The sequence below is a fragment of the Carassius auratus genome, chromosome 5 (genome assembly GCF_003368295.1).
Source record: "Carassius auratus strain Wakin chromosome 5, ASM336829v1, whole genome shotgun sequence".
Taxonomy (NCBI): Eukaryota; Metazoa; Chordata; class Actinopteri; order Cypriniformes; family Cyprinidae; genus Carassius; species Carassius auratus.
The window spans coordinates 25193678-25219030 of record NC_039247.1 but is presented as its reverse complement, the minus strand read 5'-3'; the positions used below and the strand labels follow the sequence as shown (position 1 = coordinate 25219030).

The 25353-nt window shown below is 37.0% G+C and overlaps 2 protein-coding genes across 5 annotated transcripts in view; one reads left to right on the top strand and one right to left on the bottom strand.

Annotated features, from left to right (window-relative positions):
- Positions 1 to 7073, top strand: part of arhgef15a (Rho guanine nucleotide exchange factor (GEF) 15) — a 13355-nt gene extending 6282 nt beyond the window's left edge. Inside the window, exons 10-15 of the mRNA XM_026254496.1 lie at positions 3638 to 3730; positions 4238 to 4392; positions 4907 to 5074; positions 5189 to 5268; positions 6182 to 6286; positions 6360 to 7073. Coding sequence (XP_026110281.1) covers positions 3638 to 3730; positions 4238 to 4392; positions 4907 to 5074; positions 5189 to 5268; positions 6182 to 6286; positions 6360 to 6511 — 753 coding nt within the window. The 3' untranslated portion in view covers positions 6512 to 7073. The remainder of the gene's footprint in view (positions 1 to 3637; positions 3731 to 4237; positions 4393 to 4906; positions 5075 to 5188; positions 5269 to 6181; positions 6287 to 6359) is intronic.
- On the bottom strand, positions 6737 to 25353 carry LOC113083374 (uncharacterized). Of its 4 annotated transcripts, none has more exons than XM_026254502.1 (19): positions 25145 to 25353; positions 24772 to 24824; positions 24541 to 24630; positions 16200 to 16324; positions 15235 to 15378; positions 15073 to 15141; positions 13438 to 13626; positions 13100 to 13196; positions 12714 to 12931; positions 12445 to 12598; positions 10939 to 11147; positions 10746 to 10863; positions 9977 to 10185; positions 9746 to 9860; positions 8700 to 8869; positions 8276 to 8373; positions 7543 to 7655; positions 7131 to 7176; positions 6737 to 6862 (listed from the first exon to the last, which is right to left on the bottom strand). In XM_026254502.1, exons 1-18 carry the CDS (start codon positions 25168 to 25170, stop codon positions 7142 to 7144), a joined length of 2232 nt encoding a protein of 743 aa, XP_026110287.1. In that variant the 5' UTR covers positions 25171 to 25353; the 3' UTR covers positions 6737 to 6862; positions 7131 to 7141. The 4 variants fall into 4 exon arrangements, 3 of the variants coding, with proteins under 3 accessions (XP_026110287.1, XP_026110288.1, XP_026110290.1); XM_026254503.1 differs by having other exon boundaries at positions 16200 to 16321; XR_003283221.1 differs by having other exon boundaries at positions 6769 to 6862; positions 7543 to 7629.

Below are 25353 nucleotides of genomic sequence, written 5' to 3'. Positions count from 1 at the left end.
TGCTGTTGACGCCGTACCATGTTATGGAGAAGCTATGTGTTTTGTTGTGAAAGTGAAACTACTTTGTTCTGGAACAGTGTTGTATTCTTCTTTTGGATGGCCAAACAGTTTAACCCAAATATTCAGATGTGCAGAGCATTTTATGGAGGATGAGCACTGTTTTCTGTGAAAGTAGCCTACAATGCCAATGTCTGTTTCTATGAAGTGGGGCTATTCCAACTTTGCAAGGACAGTCTGGCATGATACGCAACTCAACGTGTAAAAAGACAGTGTAAGTCATTATAATGACTTGGGAAGATGTAACCTATTGGTTAGAGAGACTCCTAACTCTAAGGTTGTGGGTTTGAGTCTCAGGCCGGCAATACCATGACTGAGGTGCCCTTAAGCAATTCAAGTCAAGTCAAGTCACCTTTATTTATATAGCGCTTTAAACAAAATACATTGCATCAAAGCAATTGAACAACATTCATTAGGAAAACAGTGTGTCAATAATGCAAAATGATAGTTAAAGGCAGTTCATCACTGAATTCAGTGATGTCATCTCTGTTCAGTTAAATATTGTCTGTGCATTTATTTGCAATCAACTCAACGATATCGCTGTAGATGAAGTGACCCCAACAAAGCAAGCCAGAGGCGACAGTGGCAAGGAACCAAAACTCAATCGGTGACAGAATGGAGAAAAAAACCTTGGGAGAAACCAGGCTCAGTTGGGGGGCCAGTTCTCCTCTGACCAGATGAAACCAGTAGTTCAATTCCAGGCTGCAGCGAAGTCAGATTGAGCAGAAGAATCATCTGTTTCCTGTGGTCTTGTCCTGGTGCTCCTCTGAGACGAGGTCTTTACAGGGGATCTGTATCTGGGGCTTTAGTTGTCCTGGTCTCCGCTGTCTTTCAGGGCTGTAGAGGTACTTTCTAGGTGTTGATCCACCATCTGGTCTGGATACGTACTGGATCCGGGTGACTGCAGTGACCCTCTGATCTGGATAAAGACTGGATCTGGTGGCTACTGTGACCTCGGAATAAGAGAGAAACAGACAAATATTAGCGTAGATGCCATTCTTCTAATGATGTAGCAAGTACATAGGGTGTTATGGGAAGTGTTTCCGGTTCCGGTTTACCTAATTAATTCAGCCTAAAAATCCTTTAACGGATTTGGATATTAAAAGCATATTAGTATGTTATGTGGAAGCCAGGTTAAAGAGATGGGTCTGTAATCTAGATTTAAACTGCAAGAGTGTGTCTGCCTCCCGAACAATGTTAGGTACGTTATTCCAGAGTTTAGGCGCCAAATAGGAAAAGGATCTGCCGCCCGCAGGTATTATCAAATTACCTGAGTTTTGAGAACGTAGCGGACGTAGAGGATTATAATGTAAAGGAGCTCATTCAAATGCTGAGGTGCTAAACCATTCAGGGCTTTATAAGTAATAAGCAATATTTTAAAATCTATACGATGTTTGATAGGGAGCCAGTGCAGTGTTGACAGGACCGGGCTAATATTGTCATACTTCCTGGTTCTAGTAAGAACTGCTGCATTTTGGACTACCTCGAGTTTGTTTACTAAGCGTGCAGAACAACCACCCAATAAAGCATTACAATAATCTAACCTTGAGGTCATAAATGCATGGATTAACATTTCTGCATTTGACATAGGCCGTGATTTAGATATATTTTTGAGGTGGAAAAATGCAGTTTTACAAATGCTAGAAACGTGGCTTTTTAAGGAAAGATTGCAATCAAATAGCACACCTAGGTTCCTAACTGATGAGGAAGAATTGACAGAGCAACCATCAAGTCTTAGACAGTGTTCTAGGTTATTACAAAGCAGAGTTTTTAGGTCCTATAATTAACACCTCTGTTTTTTCTGAATTTAGCAGTAAGAATTTACTCGTCATCCAGTTTTTTATATCGACTATGCATTCCCTTAGTTTTTCAAATTGGTGTGTTTCACCGGGCCGCGAAGAAATATAAAGCTGAGTATCATCAGCATAACACCATGTTTCCTGATGATATCTCCCCAGGGTAACATAAAGCGTGAAGAGTAGCGGCCATAGTACTGAGCCTTGAGGTACTCCATACTGCACTTGTACACAATATGTGATCTTCATTCACTGCTATGAACTGATGGCGGTCATATAAGTACGATTTAAACCGTGCTAATGCAATTCCACTGATGCCAACAAAGTGTTCAAGTCTATGCAAAAGAATGTTGTGGTCAATTGTGTCAAACGCAGCACTAAGATCCAATAAAACTAATAGAGAGATACACCCACGATCAGATGATAAGAGCAGATCATTTGTAACTCTAAGGAGAGCAGGCTCAGTACTATGATACTGTCTAAATCCTGACTGGAAATCCTCACATATACCATTTTTCTCTAAGAAGGAATATAGGGGTCACTATATATTGGGGTCACTTCATCAGAAAAGGATTTATGACTTCTGGAAGCACCTCTTTTAGGAGCTTAGATGGTATAGGGTCTAAAATACATGTTGTTGGAGCAAGGCACCGAACTCCCAACTGCTACCCAGGCACCGAAACATAAATGGCTGCCCACTACTCCAGGTGATTGTTCATGGTGTGTGTGTGTTCACTGCTCTGTGTGTGCCCTTTGGATGGGTTAAATGCAGAGCATGAATTTTGAGTAAGGGTCACCATACTTGGCTGTATGTCATGTCACTTCATAATCAGTAATTATGTCCCCACTGGATGCAACAAATACCTAGTTTGTAATGGGTTTTATTGGTTTTGTCACATAAAGCCATTAGCCAGAATCACAGTATGTTAAGTGTTAACACACTGGATAGCTGGCCAATCAGAGCACACCTAGCTTTTCAGAATGATGAGTATTGTAAAAATCAATGCGTTTCAGAAAGGCAGGGCATAGAGTAACAATAATGTACAGTACATAGAAAATAATGTTTTTTGAACCTTAAACTGAATAAACTCATTGCATTATACCAAATATACTAAATAATTTTCTTTTTAGCAACATCATATGACCCCTTTAAAGCAATATCACACTCACTTTTGTGCTGTTTTATTTTTTATTATCAGCAAAACTGTAAGCTGCTATTTGTAATGAGTACACAAGTAAAACAGTACTTTGACTTGTGTGATATTGCTAAAATATAAAATATTATGTTCTGAATCCAAATATGTGTTTGTGTAAGTCACATTCAAAACTGATTTACAATGGACCAGTGACATAAAAATAAAGAAAAATCTTTTAAAACCCTAGTTAAAAACACATAGACCAAGCTCTTAAAAAATGTAGCCTACTGTTTTCATGTTGGTTTCATCTGGTTTAGAAAAGGCTGTGGTGTAATATCAAGTAAAACAATCACATACACAATGAAAACATGAGAGTATGTATCTTAATCACTATTTTAAAATATATATATATATTTTTAAATTCTGCACATTTTTTATATAACATTTGTCATGTTGCTGATTTCATAACAGCTTCACAAAATGCCTATTGATTTCCCTCAATTAAAATAATTCTAAAATGGGCAGCTAACATTAAATCTAACCCACCTTTTCAAAATTTGATTCATAAATGTGAAATCTCTCCATATGCATTTGTTCTATCATTCATATCCAGCTTTGATTTTCACTTGTCACCATTCTTTATTGTAGCTAATCACACAGGCAAACACACAGGTGGGGCAGATGAAACAGATGGAGGAGCTCATTCAAATATCTAACAAGCTGGAGTTTGACAAACTCAAGGTCTGTAAATGCATTAATGCACTAGTCAAATGAAAAACTCTTAAATTTGAGTTTCCAACAAAGGTATAGCCTACTGCCACAGAAAGATTGTTTTAATTATTATTTAGAATACACCCACATCGCTTCACAGAACCCAAGAGGGCTTCACTTACCTTGTTTGAAGATAATACATAGAGGTAATAATCCCCTGAACTGAAAATGTTTCATGTGACATCAATATAAGAGCCAAAGAGCAGCTCAAGACCTTTAAATACAGTAGCAGAAAATAAATTAATTAGTAAATTTTTATTCTAACTAGCTGCAAAGAACCATAAAAAAACTAACCAAAAAAAACAACAACAACAACAACAACCTTGTTGTATTTACATTAACACATAGTTCTGTCAAAAATACTGGCAGAATGTTCACTTTTGGGTGAACCTTTATGTCACCTGTTGTGTCTGGTCAGTACATATTATGAATAAAAATATATTATTTTTGGTAATTTGTGTTTCTTGCTTTCCACAGGCCATTCCAATTATTTCCAAAACACGCTGTCTAGAAAAACAGGGAGAACTACAAGAGCTTTGTAAAAGAGGGTCCCTCTTCAACATCCGCAACAAATATACCCCAGTGTACATGTTCCTCTTCAATGACCTTCTCATTCTTACCACAAAGAAAAGGTTAGAGGCATATAGTTATTGAGACTAACCTTATAAAACAAAGAAAAAACTGGGATGACTTTTGTAGGCCAACCTGGGTCCCTCAACAAAATCCCAGTAGGATTTTTCCAAAAGCTCGGTGACCAGTGAAAGTTAAACATTTTTACACCTTTTGTTCGTCATGATTATCTTCACAAATTGTATTGATTTTAAAGCCTACATGACATCACCAGACATAAAAAGTCAACATTAGGTTATAAAGAACTACACCATGGTCATATGTTTATATTTACAGTTGGAAAGTTTGAGTTAAACTGCAAACTCACAGATAACTTACTTTTCATAAATAATGGGTGGGACATTACTGATGTATTTTCTAGAATAAAATGTGGAAATATTTTGAGCATGTTAAACACCAACCTTATTTCAGGCATTTAAAAAAAAAATGCTGTGGCACACAATGTAATGAGTGAGTTAAGCAAATCTTCTGTCTCATGTGGTCCCCTTTTTGTTTTTTGTCTCCATCTTCTCTCAGTGGTTGTCCAGACCGCTTTGTGGTGATCGATTATGCTCATCGGTCTCTGGTTCAGGTTCAGGCCACAGAAAACAATCTTGGGCCACAGTCGGATCACTGTTTCTGTCTAACCCTCCTGGAAAACTATCGGGGGAGCACCTGTGAACACTTACTTAAGGCTAATACAGAGTAAGATACATGTAGCTCAGTGCCTTTATTCATACCAGCCACAGAGTGAAATCACTATCATTTTACATTTTTAGTATTCTGACCTCTCTCATTCTTTAAACACCCTCTCCCCAGGTCAGACATGCATAGGTGGATGGCTGCTTTCCCATCAATTAAAGCAGCACTCGGGGAGGAAAAGATTTATGAAGACTGGGGTGAGCTTTCGTCTTTTGTCATCCATGTGTTTACGAAGAGAGTTTTTGAAGCCAAAAGTGGACGGAGGCGGCCGTCACCATCTTAGCAGCGCATCACAGTGCATTTTTTGCTCTCCCGAAAAATAAATAATTTTGTCATTTACTCCACTTCATACTACTGCCCAAATGTTAACTTTTTTTTTTCCATGGAACACTAGAGGACTTCTTTAGCAGAACTGTTGATTTCCATTAAGTAAAGTGAATGGTGACCAGTGTCTGTTAAACTCTGAAAAATGGGTCGGTAAACCAAAGTAAAAAAGTAATACCTTTAAAATAAAATAATTTAATGCTAAGTATAGTTCAAATCAACATTTAATGACATCACTCAAGACTCAATGATATAAAAATTATAATTAAACTTTATTTAGAGTACTACAGGTGCACAATCCATATTTCTTAATCATATGTTTTGATGTCACCGTTGATGAGGATTGTATATCTTTGAATATTGTTGGCATTTAAATGAAAGCTATTTAATATATACCTACCTAAAGTAAATTTGTATTAGCTCTAATTTACCACAAATAAAAATTTTAATATAATTCAGTACCTTTATATTTTCAGTTGTACTTAAGCACTATTTCCTTCTTTAAGTATCAGTTTAGCATACTAAAAGTACAATTGCAGGGTATTTCAAGTACATAAATATGAAAATGTATTTGTAGTATACTTAGTACAAAATAAATGTATTTCAAATATAGTATACATTTTAGTATGCTTATTTTTTCACTAGAGAAGCTGCTAAATTCCACATAAAAAAAAAAACACCACTTAGAGGAAGCTTCCACTGTTATATTCTGGATAAGTTCTCTATGATACACAATTTATACTGCTATATAATGGGTTTCATTGTTTGTGTGTGTACGTCAATCAGACTGTCCTCAAGTGCAGTGCGTCAGGCAGTATGCGGCAAAACAGGCAGATGAACTTAGCTTGGAGCCAACTGATGTCATCAATGTGCTGCGCAAAACCAGTGAAGGTACGGTTAATATAAAATCACTTTTTTTTTTTTATCTTCAAAACTAAAATGTATTTATATTTTCCTTGTCAAGGTTGGTATGAAGGCATGCGTCTCTCTGATGGAAAGAAGGGCTGGTTTCCAGCAGAGAATACATTGGAAGTCATTACTGACCACCAGAGAAGGCGGAACATGAGGGAGAAATATAAAATCGCACAAGGAACGACCCAAAACTCTCCAAGTTGATTCCTATATACTTGCTGCCCATCTCATTTGCCCTCACTCCCCAAAAGCTTTCTTCCACTCACTCACACACAAAGACACTATAAAATTGTCTAGCACACACACACTCACTCATTTACCATTGAATCAGGAAGCTGGTGCTAATTAGTAACCCCCTTGCTATCATTATCTTTAGAATATGAATAACGTCAATACGTTTTTAAGAATGTTGAAAGGGAAGCCTGGATTGTGAAAAAGACATTTTATTGGACAGATCTGCTGTTGTCATGAGGTGACTAACAGGACAGGTCCCTTCCGTTGTGCTGTCAGGCTCCACCTTCAGCTCCATAGAAATAGTGCAAGCAAGTTTTATTGCTACAATTGTATAAAAAAAAAAAAATTATAATTCATGTTAATCTCAATGATAATGCTGATAAAACTTTTGACTTTACCAAGACCCATCACCTTGGATAAAGCATTGCACAAAGGTTTTGATTCAATGCCCAAGTAGAACACCCTATTCTCAGGTCACACAATACAATATTTACTAATGTGTGTAAAATTCATTAAAAGAGAGACAAATTTACTCTAGTAAATACTGATTGCACATTCAATTTCTGTTTTAAAATGTATAAACATTTACCTTTAAGGGTGTCATCCTCCAGCTGGCAGTGAGTGGATTTTCTTATCTGTAAAAGTATAGGGAAAGAAATGTATTTATTTTTTAAACATACATTTATATTAATCTTAACAGCCTGTTAACCTTTTGGATAACAGTACAGTAATTAAAGGAATTCAGGACCAGAACTGTGAAACGTTCAGCTAAACCTATACAAAGTCAATATTTTTAAGTACCACTTGAATTGACAGAAGGGGTAAAAAAAAAAAAAAAAAAAACTTCCCATATCTTTTGTTACTGAAAGCAAAGACTGTGTGTCCAATTACGCACGACTGTATTTTGTTGTCAGTTCATCTATCACTTTGTATAAGCCAAAGTATCAAATCTCTTGGTATTGGTAAGATTGGTATTTGTGAATGTCTGATCGGTTCCTCACCTCGGTCCTCAGGATGCCTTGTGTGTTCTGGTATAAGTGTGGGAGATTGGGATGGCAGGTAGATGGCAAGAGTGCGACTTCCATTTTCTGGATGGAAACAGCCAAGTGAAACCCTGAACCCAAGAGAAATACAGAAAACTAACTAATGGTAAACAGTGGGCTATACAGATAAATATACTTTATCAGAGCCACACATTTACACTGCATTGTTCCCTGATGCCTAAATTTCAAACTTGAATATAGCCTAATCAGTCTTTATTAGCCCAATTAGTCAGGGCTCCAGAGTTAAGGCATATCATAGTTTAGTAAATACATGTTCTCATAAGCTCAGTGCTTGAAGTGGGCTGGTATGGACTGGTAATTAATTACTTGAATCGGTAAATTTTAACAAAAACAAAACCTTGCAATCAGATCATTTTAAACTGGTAACCTGGAGTTCAAGGATCCAACAAGCAAATGCATTAGTAATAAATAAGTTTAAAACAGGGCTAATGCAAGGCTGATTTCATCAGAGAAGGCGGGGAGAATAGTGACACATCCAATACAGACACTTCTTTTCCACTTCAAGCACTGCATAAGCCTCATCTAGTTGTTCAGCATTAATTTAACATTATCTACAATGCATTTCTGGTCTTCTCTGTGACTTTACCCTAACATAAAGGCAGAAATTAGAATGTATCTATCAAATGATGTACTAGGAGTTCATGGTTAATTTATTATAAAGGGGTTTTACCTATAATGTGGTTGAGGTTGGCTGAGGAGTCTCAGGTGTGGAGGAAAAGGGGGCATATTTCTCACCTCATTCCTGTAAATCATCTGATCACCATCATGCTGCAGGTAAAAAAAGATTTTTACTGATAAAGTTTATAAGTTATAGAAGATTTCTGTAAATAGGTGCCATATCTATAAAGAATAAGGTTTTGAAATACTGATAATTTTTAAAAAGCTGAATATTTATCTTGATTTTATTCATAACTGCTGAAACGGTTACGGTTACTGAAAAAGTAACCTACTGCAACCCAAGTATATTCAAAATGACAAGTAAAGTTTTTCCAAGAAAAAAAAAAAGATCTAAAGATACCCCATTAGTCCTTGCTTAAACTAGAAACTACAAGATTTGTCTGTACACGGAGGATGATCAAATATTAAAATCCTACTGTTGCAACAGTGCCACAAGAGTCTATGGAGAAACTGAATATGGCTCTGGAATTGTCAGTCTCCAGTGGTCTACAAGCAGGATCCAGCAGGGCTGTATGATTGGGGTTTACTGGGGGAGAAACACCAGCTGTGTCGACCATCACCACCATTCTTCCATCAGGCAGGCAGACTGTACAGAGAAGAAACAAAGCAAAAGGAAGAAGCTAGTTCCTTCAAGATATGTTTCCAATGTTTACTGCACTAAAAACATAATTGTGTTTTAAATGACCTCAAAATGAACTTCCCTTTTATACATTTTTCAAACATTATGCCGCTTTTCCACTGTCAGGCCAGTGCGAGCCAGTGCTTTAAATGTGCCAGACGGGGCTAATAGCCTCCGGCCAGTAGCACAGACACCAAAATAGCACTGCTTCCACCGTCGGGTCAGAAGCTCAGCTGCGCTTCACTAAAACACGCCCTTTACATGCCTCTCAGGAACAACTTCATGCAACCCCATCATTTCACCAACAAAGAGAAGTTATCAGAAAACTAATAAGAAATGTGTCACAGGAACTAGCATGATCACAAAAAGAACATGATATAAGTATAATATTTTATGACATGGGCTATGTGGTGCTAAACTCGAGATGAGACTTATGACAGATAAAATATGTTACTAAATAAATACACAATTGTCATAGAGAATAAGAAGCTGATGTCTGATTTTCTTCTAGCCCCAGCTGGCCTACTTTGGCCCAAGGTTTTCGTCAGGCCAAAAAACTCCGACCATTGGCCCTAAGGAAGCACCAACGAGGTACGATCAACCCCCGGAAGTGACCGTAAAAATGCGCCTGGCAGCACCAGCTTGCCCGCTTTTGACCCAACAGTGGAAACACGGGGATTGCCAAATATCTTGCCAGATAAGCAACAATGGCTACAGGTCCCATGTTTGCCATCAGGTTCAATATGGTTTACAAATTGCATTTCAAAACAAGCGGTCTTCAAGAGAGTTATGGTATGTATGGATAAAGTGTCCATTAAGAGTACAGTGGTTTGTAAAGATTACCCAATAACTCTCTCACAGGGAACACACAGCGCTGCACATGAGTCTGTTCTTCTGCTGTTTCCAGATGAACCAAACTCACCAGCACACTCACTAACAGACCTTGCAGTCCCAAGCCCTAAGAGACAGACGAAAGCATTGCATTAGTATAAACTGTAATAATTTTAGACTGAAAGATCAATCATCTTGTCACATGATTTCAAATGAATAATGGCTTTCAGGCCTTTACTGTACCTCATAGGCCATGCCAGGGGCATATAGTGGAACTTCCAGGCTAAGGTAGAGTTCGTGGGGATCCAGAGAGAATCCCCCAAGCTCCACCAGCTCCCAGTCAACCTTCATCCCTCCTACATACAAACTCCACTCAGAGGACTCTATATTACCATAGTAAGCCAATGTACGCACACCTCGTGCTGTACACTCCCCTTTAAGCTTCGGCAAGACTGAGAGACAAAAGACAAAGATAAAACAAATGCATCCTGGAATGGCTCTTTCAAGCACAGAAAATTCAGTGCAGCTTAGCACTTGTTCTTGTGTTTTGTATGCACCATTTTTCACACTGGCAATTTAATTCAAGATGGAACATGGTTCCCATGAATAACTGGTAATGTCTACACAGTCATGAGGACTGCATAACTGAACCAAAGACTACTTGTAAAGGCTGGTTATAGTTTGGTTGTACTTGTTCTCAGTTGTGCAGTCTACATTTGCATTACATTGCTAAATAGAATGGAATAAGTATTATATGATTTTACATACTGAATATTGCCTTATTGGAACCATACTTGTCCCTATCTATAAATCCCACAACTAAGGTAGATTCAAACTTTGCTTAGTTGTATCAAAGGCTTTTTCTAATTTGGTCTGGTTCAACAAGACAATAGTGACCAGAGATAGCATAAATTTACTTTGCCAGTAACATGGCCAACTTTTTTTATTATTATTATTATTATTCAGTATTTTTATTTTTTCATCAGATTTAAGTGAGAAGGACAATACATACCTACATCCTGTAGCTCTGCCACAACAGTAGCAGAATGGTTGTAGATTTCTCCACCAGGAAACAGAATGAAAGAGAATACCCCATAAAGAGTGTACCTCCTAAACCGGTCTCCCAAATACTAAAGAAGAGAGGGAAGGAAGCATTCCTTATTAAAATTGAAATGCTGGCAAACCATTGTAATGTGGTATATCACCTTTTGAGGGATGAGCGAATGAGAGAAGGGCATCTGAAACAGATACATGTAGGTGTTGTTGGGAAAAGGAATTTGAGAGAGATGAACTCCTTTCCATTCCATTTCCTTCCAGAGCACTCGCTGACCTGCTACAGTCACATTCCCCAAAGAAACATCATGAGGAAAACAGCACAATGAGATGGCAAACTCACTCTGTGAAGGCACAGTCTCTACAATGGCAAAAAGAGAGAAAGACAGACACACACATCAAATGTTTGTCTTCTAAGTTCAGATAAGACAGATATATTAATTATTGGACCCAAAAAACACAAACAGTACACAGATTCTATTAGACTACAGTTTGCAACTAGACGGATGTGCGGTTACTTCCTCTACAGTCAAAAATCTGGGTGTTATATTTAACAGCAACTTGTCTTTTGAAAACCATATATCCTATGTTACAAAAACAGCCTTCTTCCATCTTAGGAACATTGCCAAGCTATGAAACATGTTACCCGTTTCTGATGCAAAAAAGCTAGTTCATGCATTCATGACCTCTCGACTGGACTATTGTAATGCACTTCTAGGTGGTTGTCCTGCATCTTCAATAAAACAAGCTACAGGTAGTCCAAAATGCCACAGCTAGAGTCCTTACCAGGTCAAAAAAGGATGATCATATTACCCCAATTCTACAGTCTCTGCACTGGCTACCTATTAAGTTCCGTACCTGTAACAAACTATCATTACTTACCTATAAGGCCATAAATGGTTTAGCTCCTGCATAGCTAACTAGTCTTCTACCACGTTAAAAAACCATCACGTTCCGTAAGGTTACAAAATGCTGGACTTTTGGTAGTTCCTAGGATAGCAAAGTGCACTAAAGGAGGTAGAGCTTTTTCACATTTGGCTCCCAAACTCTGGATTAGCCTTCCTGATAATGTTCAGGGTTCAGCACACTCTCTCGGTTTAAATCTAGATTAAAAACACATCTCTTTCGCCAAGCATTTGAATAATGAATCTCATAAATTGTGACTGCAGTTGCATCTAATCAAATGTGCATTCTTACTCTTTATCCTTGGTTAACCTAATTTTACTTTGTTGGAACAGCAGCTATGCTAATTATGTCTCCATTTGTTTCTCTGGATTTACACAAGCTCCAGTCTGGATCCAGAACACCTGAGAAGAGATGATGCCAACCCCTCCAAGGACCCCAGATGATGCTAACCCTGAAACAACATGCAGAACTAACAAATTGCTACAAGTGTGATTGCATCATATAATAATTGCTGTTAATAATGTTCATCCTCTGGTTGACTATGTCTTGTATTAATTTTTCTGAAAAATCATATGCGCATAAACTGACAGTCACAACTTATAAGCTACTTGAATTTAATTGTGCAAATATTCTTCCCGGAAGGTAAAATGGACTCAACTTTATGGTGATAGTCAAAAGTTAGGCTATAAAAGAAAAAAGTAACATGTAGCAGTTAGAGAACAGCGTGTAAATGGATTGGTTTTTGTTCTCACTGTTAATAAGGGTGACTGGTCGTGGCAAGTGATGAATAAAAATTGCTCTGAATATTCGCTGCTGAGTCAGACTCCATGCTGTATCCTCCCATTCACGCAGCAGGAATACATCCACAAAATATGACTGAGAGTAGAATCCATCAATAACGTGACTCTGACCAAGAACAGGAGAAAGATGGTTGGTAACAGAAGGTTTAAATTCAGTAGGTTTAAGTTATGAAAAAGTGGAAAAATTATACTTTTTAGTGAAAAAGTAAGTGTAGATGTACCTTGATGAATCCTCCTTCAGCTCCGAAAGGAATACGTAGCTCCAATGTCCTGTTGTTGTTGTGAATCATGTAACCACGCTGGTGGGCAACACACTCAGACAGGTACCGCCCCCCAACACCCAACTTAAGACCCTTTTCTATGAAGGGAGGATGGACCAGAGTGGGGAGGTCACGTGGAAGAGACCACAATACATCAGAACCATCCATCCGGGCTTGACCTGAAAGAGAGCATTTGAGGAGGAGGTGAGCAGGAAAAGAATGGAGGGCCTTAGTGGAAGATTTGCATAAAATATAACTAGGTTTAGGCATGAAGTACATCAGGTTATGGGTAAATAACTGGACTAGGAAGCCAAAATAGAAAAATGGAGTCAGCAAAAGTAACATACCAATGGTGCAGGCCACTGACATGTCGACAGTCAACAGGGTCCATTTAAGCTTGTACAAGATGGTGGCACTCACCACTTCTACATCAGTCTCACCCCACTGAAACCGTTCAGACAAGATATAAATTTTCATAACAGCCCATTCTACAACTGTCTCAAGACAGTAAATGTTTAATTATAGTACAAAGATAATGTATTAATATCAAAGTATGTGCTCACCACACACTACATGAATTTCTGAAGAAAACAAAAAAAATATTAAAATTAAAATAAGAAATAAGAAAAATACTCTAACAAATGGAGTAAGCAATCTCTCCTTTATCTTTGGCTTTATTATCGACCTGTAGCATATATGCCATTTTGGATCCATAGGCACAACGGAGGAGGACGCGTGAGTCAGTGGTGTTAATGTGGTAACCCAGCAAATGTGCCAATCTCACTGGAACCGTCTCCTCCCTCATGCCTCCCCCCTGGCTGAGTGCTGGTATACGGAACACCACCCTCCATTCCAACAGACCCTCTCCCAACTCCTAAAAAGACAAGAAAACATCATATGTAGCTTATGGCCCACAACAAACATACACACTGTTAAATCAGTATAAAATAACTTGTGAACATCTTGTCCTAGATCATGACATAGCGAAACACCTTCTCACATAAAGAAAGGGTTGGGACTAGATTTTTATCAGGAACTGATTAGTTTGTGTGTCTTTTACCATTGCTGCATTGTCATTTTAAAACAACGTGCCAGTAAACATGTTATCAGAGAAAAGATGAGATTTGGTTGCAAGGTGAAGTTATTTTGAGTTAAGATTATGAGGGTAGATTTATAAAAAAAAATAATGATGCACACTGATAAATTATTTATAATACACACTGCAAATAAATAACTCTCCATTTTGATTACGTTACTTTAAAAAGGTAAAATGTGCACCAACTGCAATCTCTTTGAGTGGCCCAACATAGTCATGTCAATTTATTTGTAAAGCAACAATATACATTGTTTCAAAGTAGCTTTACAGAAAGTCATAATGTTATATCTATAATGCCATAAAATAAAACTATGATAAAGGTGATCGTCTCGATTTTCGATCTAGCTATACTGTAATTATGGTGTTGTTTAGCACATAATGCTGCAGTGAATCCGGTACATGTCAGTGTCAAGTCAACTGATAGACATAGGAGTATATTTCTGAGAATACTGTACAATATTGTTCTATTAAAATATTTAAATATTTGTAGGTTTTGGTCAAAGTTAGAGAAAACAATTCTAAAAAAGTATTAATGATGTCACATGTTAAAACATCTGAAAAAGTCTGATGCTCCGACACACCAAGAGAATGTAATTAAGGAATTTAGACAATAGTCAAAGTTTTGTTGCAAGCTAGAGTAAACAATTCTCATAAAGCATCAATGAAGATCCAATTAAATTGTTTTAAGTGAAAAAAAAAATAGCAGTCTGATGAGTTTAACATTAAAAATTTAATTAGCAGTCATTTAAGCTACAATTTTAAGAAATAGGCCACGACATTAATTTCAATTAATAGCATCTCTGTTTTTAGACCAAATTACTACATGATGCCATTCCTTATGGTTGTTGAAAATTGTAATATTATAGTAAAGATTTTGGTCATATCACCCTGCTTAATTTAATTGCTAAAAAGGCAACACATAAGGATTTAATCCTCCAGTAAGCAAGCCAGAGGTTTTGGTTGCAACAGGTTAAAAAACAACAAAAACAACATTGGAAGAACCCCCTTTTACACTTGAAAAGCCAGTTCTCTTCTGGCTACAGCAAGCCAGGTTGAATTAATGGCACAAGTCTGGCTTAGGATTTGACCAAGTATTTGATCAATCAATGTAAGTAAATTATGTACATTCAGTTCACAGATGCTGCTAGCAATGACCGAAAATGGGAAATTCAAAAACATCAACAGTAAAACAGTCCAACGGTAAAAGTGCACACAGTCTCTTACCACAGGGGCTGGTGTTACCCATGCTGTGCCTATGTGATTATCAGGAGGCAGCAGTTTCAGCACAGACACCTGGGGGTATGGTGTAAGCATCATGGGGATTGTTTCCACACAACTATTTATATCAGGAAATGTACACTTCATAAAACAAAATTTATGTTCCACCTCCATGTAGTTCTGCTCACAGACAAGCTCCCGAGGTGACCATGGGACCTGAAGAGGGCAGGTGAGCAGTAAAGGGTAGGATTTCTCCTTCCCATTTGAGTCCTGATTTCGAAACCACACCAGCAACTGAAATTTAGTCTCCATCTGAAACAAAAATCAACACTGCTAACTGTTATGCTCTTAAGATTACCAAATACCATAACAAATGTTGAAAATGAGCTGTGGTCGCCAGAAATTCACTGTAAAAAAATATGCTAACAATAGCCGTGTTTTCACTGTCAGGCCAAAAGCGGGCATGCTACAGCGTGCCAGGGACAGTCGCATTTCCACTGTCACTTCTGGGGCTTGATTATGCCTCGTTGGGGCTTCCTCAGGGCCAATGGCCAGGGTTTTTTGGCCCAATGAAAACCTTGGGCCAAGGTGGGCCAGCTGGGGCTAGAGGAGTGGTTATGAACAAAGGAGGAGTTTCTCCGCGTCTAGAGAGCGTCAGCACCACGGATCATTGGATAAAGCAGCTATAACACCAGAATTAAAGACTATTAATTATTAACTACTAATTATAAGATTAGCAACTTATATTATCTGTCATAAGTCTCGTCTCGAGAGTTTAACTTCACATGGTCAATGTCAAAAATATTAAAATGTTTTTTGTTCGGGAGTTGAAACACCTGCAAGGGAACAACACTAAAGTAAAGCAATAAACATTAACTGAACACAAAAATGTTTAACTGATAACAAAATCAAGAAACCATTTCAATAAAATATCAAATCATGTGATCATGTCATGCACAAACTTCTGGGAATGTCCTTTTACGGTTTAACAATTTATATTGCAATTCATTGTTTTTACTTGTAAAAATTAAATTTCCTGTAAAACTGTCAAACAATGCAATGTTAAAACATTTACAGTTTACAGTTGGTTTTTTCAAACCAATGTTTGGAAAAGCCTTTCTCGTGTGCCTCACCTGGTTTTCCACCAGACAGGCAAGATAGGAAACACGCAGCAGCAGGTCACCCCACGAGTCAAGTGCCATAGTATAGCCACACTCTGCTGCCCACTGACCAGAAACCTCACGGAACTTAGAGTCTGCTGTAAAGCAAAGACAATAACATAATTTCAGTTAGGGCCCCGATATACTTCAAACAAAATGGAAGAACGAACTGATATGACATTATTTTGAACAAAATCAAGCCAAAACAAAGTTTGTTTTAGCAGTTCGAAACTGCTCAAAGCAAGCTTTCTGGTGGGGGTGGGATTAATTTAGCTCCTAAACACCTTTGAGATTCTATTGGTCCATGGCGGTTACACAATCGGTGGGTGTGTTCTGAAACTCCACCTTTTTTGAAGCAAATAAAACATTTCTCTGTTCGTTCCTCGGAGGTCATTAAGAAGAGCAACATCTCCTGAATACATTAGAGTGTCGATTGTCGAATAGCTGAGCTGCACAAATGTATCCGCACCTGTACAGTGACTCACGGAGAGACTCTATAGATGCAGAGACAGTATTTCATTCCTAGAAAGAAATAGCAACGAAGCTTGGTATTGATGACCCAGAGTTATGCAAAAAAGGGACGCAGACAAACATACAAACAAACAAAGGAAAGAGTAAAAGATATAAGGTAGCAAGTACCAAATACATGCGTTTCAAATAAATGTTACACCATACTGCTGCTGTTGTTCTTTCAATAAGCGAATTTAAAGGATATACAGTAAATTAAATGCCAAACGAATATATACCAAACCTTTGTTTTTATCAAAACAATTTATCCAGTGTAAAAAAAAAACAACAACAATAAAGCAACAAATTGATTCAAATATTTTTTTCCCTTACAACATTTTAAAGTTTTAAGACTATGGACTGATTATGGTTCTTTTGTATTGCAAACATGATACTTGACTCTGCACTGCTGCTAATCATTATTCTTTTGTCTATAATATTCTGACCCTTGGGCCACATCTCACACCTAGATTGTCTTCACTTCATTTCATCATTTTGTTTTCTTTAGGGGATACGCGCGAGCATTGCATGTCATGTTAACATTAATCTACACCTGCTTCCAGCAGCGTGGCAGTGTCAGAAAGTTTGTTAAGAGTATACCGTCGCTCAACCTTTTCTAACTTCTTTTTGCCCCTAAACCAAGAATGAAAATGAGCTTAGTTTGAAGTATATTGGGGCCTTTAGGAGATACAGGGTGAATTAGGGTATTCAGGGCAATGTTGGTCATGTAAACTGATTTTTTTCTGGAGCATCATAAGTCAGTCTACTCCAATCTTATGATTACGGTCAAGACAATTATGATAAAGTAGTTGTTTTGTCCTGTAATATAGGTGTCATTTGTTGGTCATCAAGAGTTCTGGTGACTTTACAATGAATTGCAAAAGTCAAATGGCAAATCTGTCCAACATCCCACAAATCATGCTCAACCATGTCCAACTATGCCAAAACTTGGAAAGTACCAAACCACACCAACCTGCTAGAGATTAAGGACCTGATCAGACTTGTATGCACATGCCGGGAACAGTAATTCATGACTGCTAATACTTGACCTGGTTTAGCTCTAATCAATTTCTTCAGGGTCATTAGAAAATCACTTGCAGGTTTGTTTGATTATAGTGTTGGAGCTAAACTCTGCAGGAAAGTGGATCTTCCAAGCCAGATTTGAGGACCACTGCTCTAGAGCAATATTAAATCGGTTTATAATTATTTTTCAAATATTTCCAATAGACTGCTTGAGCAGACAGATTGCCAATTAGTGGTGGGATTTTTTTTTTATGCTGTCGTAAATCCTGTTTTGGATAAATCGCTTTAATTCAACAGCCAATCCATCTTCTAAGTTGCTTAATTTATGACTGAACTCAATTTGATGGATCTTTGGAGAATTCAATATACCACCTCTAAGGATTTATAGGCATAAGACTTTCATAAGACTTTCTCTAGGATGGATTACATATTTCCCAATCCATCTCTAATCCTCAAATACTGTAAGTGTGCAATACAAGGATTCTGTATAACTTTCTTCCACTTTCGCAAAAGTGAAATTCATCAGCTTACACAATAAGAAAGTAAAATCCAATCATTATAAAACCTAAAAAAGCAATTTTTTTACTTACTTTTTTTTTTTACTTATCAACGGGCCACACAATTGTCCTCCTTGAAAAAAGAATGATTCACTTTCACATTCAAACGTGGAGTTTCTTTTGCATTGGACTAGGCAAAAATAATTTCAAATCAGAGACCTAGCCACTTATTGGCTCTTAGACTGATGGTATTGAGTCCAAAATCATATATCAGTGCAATAAAATAATAAGATGGTCAGGTCACAATGAACCCTATGATGATTTATGACATTAAAAGTTTTTCTATATAAATTTTTTAAGCTAAAACAGATTGAGGAATCAGTTTGTAAACAGTATTGCTAAATTAGAATTGCCTCAGATCTCTCAGATTAATAAACATTAAGTTTAGAGTTCTATAAATCACTAAAGCCTTCAAAAAGGCAAATTTCCGGGTATAGATGATTCTTGTCTCTATGGCGGTGTGTCGGTCTGGTCATGTGGCGCGCGGTCTGGAGCGCTGTATGACTAATGCATCAGTTAAATTTAACTTTACTCCAGATATATGAACTTACCAGTTTTGAATACTTCATATTTAAAATGTTAATTTATGTCCAATATTTGTGTTAAACTGTTGGACTTGATGAAATCTACTATTGATTTTCACCATTGACTGATTTTGCTGAACTGAAAAGGATGCGTGCTATGACAGGTGCGTCCGACAATATATGAACTAACGGTTTTAAATTAGTTTCAGTACATTTGAAAGTATATATTTATAACTTTAATAATTTTCTTAATTTTATTATTACTATGAAAATATTAAATAATTTAATAAAATGATACTCTAAATAATAGTATGACAAAGTACCGCAAGAGCTTAGAGAACAGATGACTCTTGTGCTTTTGAATCACTCTTGCGGTACTTTGATGTCATACACCGATTGGTCTCTCACACACACACACACACACACACACACATACATATATATATATATATACATACACACAGTATATGAGTGTGTGTGTGTATTTTTTAATTATGATACTGGTTTCTGTATAAGCTTAATACAGAAAAGATGCAAAAAAAGACAATACAAAAAAAACAAAAAAAAAAACAACAACAACAACTGGTATACACTACACGTGCGGGAAAACGTATTGGATCCATATAGCCTTCTTAAAATAGTGGCCTGTGTATGTACAACAGCACAAATTAAGGCAGCCAAACTTAGTACTTTTGATGTTTTTCTTTTCTAAAACACTGGATTATATAAAAGAATAATATTTCTCTTCTCTTATTGGAATATGTAAATTATATGTCTGTTGTCATTTTTTCATTTTATCCTGAATGGTTTATGTTAAAAAAAAGCACCTTACCCAAACCACTGAAGAGGTTTTCTTATTTTCCTCCCTCTGAATATCCATACTACTCTATAATGAGGACATATTTGAAATGCCAGCAGGATCTCATCTGGACTACACCACAGCTACTGGAAATAACTTTATTTTTGGACAGAGATTCCCAGAAAACATTGTAAACTTCCCAAGATATAACCCGGATGACCAAGTAAATAAAAACAAGAAGCTTCTGATGGACCTCTGTCAAAGCCTGTGTCTGTACCTTGTCAATGGCTTGGTGAGAGGAGACTCTCTTAGAAGGGTATAAATATAAATAATATTATATATATATATATATATATATATATATATATATATATATATATATATATATATATATATATATATATATATATATATATATATATATATATATATAACTACTATAAAGATCTGGTCCTGCTGTCTTCAACTGAAGAGGGTCTATAGCAGAGCCTGGACATCCTACACAAGACCTGGGCCCTGACCATTAACTAAACTTAAACAAAAGTTTTTACATTCCAGAAAAAATGCAGAGTTAAGGTAATGAAATACAATTTTACCTTTGATATGACCAAAATTGATTATGCCACAAACTACACATACCTTGGTTTGAAATTCAATTCAAATGAAGACCTTAACTTGGCCATGATTTAATTGAAAGAGAAAGTAAGAAAGGATTCTTTCTTTACGATTTGAAATTCTGATTAGAACCTGGCTCAAATTTCAAGCAGCTGTACAACCAATTGCACTATATTGCAGTGAAGTTTGGTGTCCTCTCCTAAACCATGAGTCTGCAAAATGGGACAAAAATATTACTGAAAAAGTTTTGTAAAAGCATCCTTAAAGGATTAGTTCACCGAAAAATGAAAATTATGTCATTAATAACTCACCCTCATGTCGTTCCAAACCCATAAGACCTCCGTTCATCTTTGGAACACAGTTTAAGATATTTTAGATTTGGTCCGAGAGACTCCTGGAGTCCCTCCATTGAAACTGTGTGAATGGTATACGGTCCATGTCCAGAAAGGTAAGAAAAACATCATCAAAGTAGTCCATGTGACATCATAGGGTAAGTTAAAAAATTTTGAAGCATCGAAAATACATTTTGGTACAAAAATAGCAAAAACTACTACTTTATTCAGCATTATTCAGAGTCTTCTCTTCAGTGTCTGTTGTGTGCGAGTTCAAAACACAACAGTTCAATGAGAACGAGTCAATCTTTTGTTTGTTATCTAGCTCGGCTCGGTGTTCATCTTCAGTTCCCTCTTCACAGCAGTTCAGTCAGTGTACTGTTTGAGTACATGAATTACTCTGGGATATTGGTTTGTTTTAAAACAAGGGAGTGTCAGCCACATTAAAAAAAGTTAACAGCTTAAGTCAATTGTGGATTAATGCTTATTGGAGACGAGAACCATTTCAAACGATTCGGTTCAATTTGGTGAATTTGGTGAAGAAGATCCGGTTACATAGAGTGATTCGTTTGCAAACCAGATATCACTACACTGCAGTGAACGCGCTCACAACAGACCCGGAAAAGAAGACAATGCTGAATAAAGTCGTAGTTTTTGCTATTTTTGTACCAAAATGTATTTTAGATGCTTCAAAAAATTCTAACTGACCCTCTGATGTCACATGGACTACTTTGATGATGTTTTTCTTACCTACATGGACGGTATACCGTGCACACAGTTTCAATGGAGGGACTGAGAGCTCTCGTACTAAAATATCTTAAACTGTGTTCCGAAGATGAACAGAGGTCTTACGAGTTTGGAACAACATGAGGGCGAGTTATTTATGACATAATTTTTCGGTGAACTTGCCCTTTAAAGGTCCCGTTTTACGCGTTTATTTGTAGCTTTTATTGTGTTTACAATGTGCAATATAACATGTGTTCATGTTTCGCGTGTAAAAAAAAAACAGTATTTTTCACACAATTCCTGTGTAGTGATTTGACAGCAGCTGAGAGCAGGCTGCCCTCCTGTTAACGCGATTGGGCTAGAACGCACAAGCTGGAGATGTATTTATAGTCACAGGAGCGTTTTTACTGATGAGATGCGCATGAAAACATTTGTTTTTTTGCACAGCCCTAACATTTAGTTAACAAAGCTAAACAGCGTTGCCCTTTGTGTAATAAGTTACAGAAACTGTTAAACGCACCAACTTAAATAATAAAATACACTTACCAGTTGTGGTCCATAAACAACGCCTTCTCCAGACAAAGAGGGAACTGCTCCATCTTTCAAGAATAATCTTGAAAGTTAAGAGAAAGTTGTCCTCAGCAAGCTGTCCTCAGCAAAATGAGCTGCACATAGTTTTACATGTGCATTATAATTTTCGGGAACAGAGTTAAACATAAATTGTAACCATTAATCTCAAAGTACAGCGTTCCTGGGAAGCCCAAACAAAGGTGATTGGACTCAGAGATGAAAATAACAGCGTTTCAACGACATGGCGACAAAAACAAACAGCTCTTCCTTCTCCGTCGGAGCGCAACAAGGCCACGCCCCCTGTTTGTGAATTCATGTGGGCGAAGGTTAGTCAAAAAAACTGTTTTAGTGATGTCATTCCTGCAGGAACTAGAGGGCTGTAGTCCAAACGGGTCGTTTTTTGTAGGCGAATTCTGTTAAATCAAATATCTCGCTTGGCATTGAACTTTGAGCTTTAGCATTTTGCAGATATTATTTATACTCTAACAACACGAAGAAGGGGACCTTTAAGGTACAGATTAGGGGTGTAAACGCGTGCATGCGTGTTGGAAGCATTTCCAGGCAAAATAGAATATGAAAATATGTTTATATGTAATTTTGTACACAAATACATATTAATTCATGACACTTTGATGTTTGAAAGTCTAGTTATAGGTTGACAAATTCAGATATAAATGTAATTAAAAAAATAAATTAATAATTATCGATTTTCAAATATTGCACCTGTCAGGCCGGTGACACACTGGCTGTGTGGAGTCTCTGCTGCGTGCCAGAGGCGTGGTGGCTGCTTCCCGTTTTCTGTGTATTTACACACCAGAAGCATGCCTGACGCGGCGCTGGCACGCTGGTGCTGCTGTAGGTAACATAGAGGGAGGCTGCCGAAAAAACAGGCTCGTCTTCATGACAACAATATAATTTTTTTTTTTTTTTTTTACACACCTACTGATAAGGACACCGTCAACAGTATTGCCAGCAAAATAGAGTATGTTTGACAGGTGCAATATTTGAAAATCTATAATAATTTATTTTTAAATTACATTTATATCTGAATTTATGCCAACCTATAGACTTCCAAATATCAAAATGTCATTAAGGTGTTTGTGTACAAAATGACATATAAACATTTTCCTAGTATATTTTGCCTTAAAACGCTTCCGACGAACGCGTGTCGCGTGAAAAATAGGCGTCGGTTCTATTTCTAGCATTCACGCGTTTTCACGTCTCATGCAGGCAGTCTGCAAGCTCTAACCTGTTAACATGGGAGCCAAATTAAAAACAGACACGCCACGCAGCTGAGACGCTTGCGCCACGCATCCAGTGTGTCGCCGGCCTCAAACATAGTCTATTTTGCCGTCAATACTGTTGACGGTGTCCTTTATCAGTAGGCTTTATATTTATGCTCAACATGAAGTATAGATATTGTCATGAAGACAAGATCCTGGTCTGTCGGCGGTCTCCCTCTATGTCACCTACAGTTGCAGTAGCATGCCATCGCCGCATCAGGCACGGTTCTGGTGAAGCATGCCTACAAGCTGGGATTGGTAATGCTGCACTGTAATCATAGTTATTTATTTATATTTTTCATTATATTTTATTATATGATATTGGCTTGAAACTGAATTTTATTTAGTGGAGAACTTTGCAGCAGTATTTAATTTTTTATTTTATATATATTTTATAAAAAAAAAAAAAAAAAAAAAAAAAAAAAAAAGTGTATAGTAATAAACAACCTGCAGTTTAATGTTTCCATTTCTTTCCCTTACTGTACCGAAAATGAACCGAACAGTGACTTTCAAACAGAGGTACGTACCGAACCTGGATTTTTTCGTACCGTTACATCCCTAGTACAGATACATGCATTCCGGGTAGAATTAGGCCAACATCCTCTTTTACTCCACATTCAGAAAAGAGCGATCAAATCTTTGGTTACATAATTTTAAAGCCCTAAATTAATGAAAAGAGGCCTCTCATTCAGCTGGTCCTGAGGCTCCACAAACAGACTAATCAGACCAATGCGACTAACAAGAACCAGCATCAGGACATTGACACCCTCATCTGCAGAATTCGGCTCAACAAAATGATTCATGCACAAAAAGAAAACTACCTAGCTTATTTGTAAACTGCATTCTGTTTGTCCTTAAAAAGGGACTACGCAACAGCAGAATATCGGAGCACAGTCAGGTTAAAGCTGTACTGTAGCCAAGGAGAAGTAGAAACTACATTTCATAACCACCTGCCCTAACTATAAATGGCATTCGAAAACAGTTCTTTCCCAAATTTGAAATTATTTGTCCCAACTTCAAATAGCAAGAGAACAATGAACAAGTTCAATATTTTCTTGATGGAAAAAATAAAATAAAGACTGCATTTCACTAGCGGCAAAGTACATTAATGCCTGCCACAAAAGAGGGAAAGTCGACCAGTGTACTCACACAGACACACACACCACTCATTGTAAAGATTGTAGTACTATTGTTTTTCTACACCGGTTCATCATACGGTCCATTATTTTTGTACATTTTATTTCCCTATTCGGTTTTCCTTGCTCATATAAATACTTTGGCAATACAATGTACAATTTGTTAGGACAATAAAGCTAATTTGAATTGAACTTAAAATTGAGAAAGAAGGAAAGAAAGAGGGAGTAATTAAAAATAATACCTTGAACTTCGAACCTAAATTTGTTGCCAAGGAAATTTGAGTTGACAGACAACCAGAAATGACGATCATGGCACTCTGTCCTGAACATACCTGAGAGACAAACACAGCTTTTACATATAACAACTTTATACGCAATCTTTAACATAGGGCCTTGTATTGTCCATAGTGGAACAGTCTATATAAACAACAATAACAAAACCATCTGAACTTTTTAAGAACTGCATTTCTTACCAATAGGTATGGAATCAGGAACAGAGATGGGACATAAACCAACCAAAAAAAACCTGAAAAAAGCAAAATTACACAAGTTATTTTTTTTTTACATTTATAGGTAAAATTACAGTGGCCGAGAGAGTTCAACGCGAAAAATCTTAAAGAGCATCAGCAAATTAAGAAAACATCTTCATCAGTTTGACAGCACAACTATAGCCTACAGAAAAGCGTTTTTTTTGTTGTTGTTGTAAAAACCGCGAAAATACCAATCTATAGTTAGTGTAATTTGTTATTACAACATACAACGCAAAAATTATATCAGTATAAGGCCTAATATAACAACTTCGAAATATATGAGAAATGATAGTGACAAAACAAAAGGCCTACTCACCACAGTAAAGAAACGTACATGACCATAAAGAAAGTTTCTGCCAACTGCAGCTATATAAACTCTGAGTAGATCAAAGATGATTATCCAAAAACTTTATCCCGACGAACTCAAGTGTCTTTTTTTTTTCTTTTTTTTTTCAATAGATCAGCAGTCGCGTGGCGCTTCATTTTGACGGGGAAGAACACCTGTCAGGTTGGCTTAGTAATCAA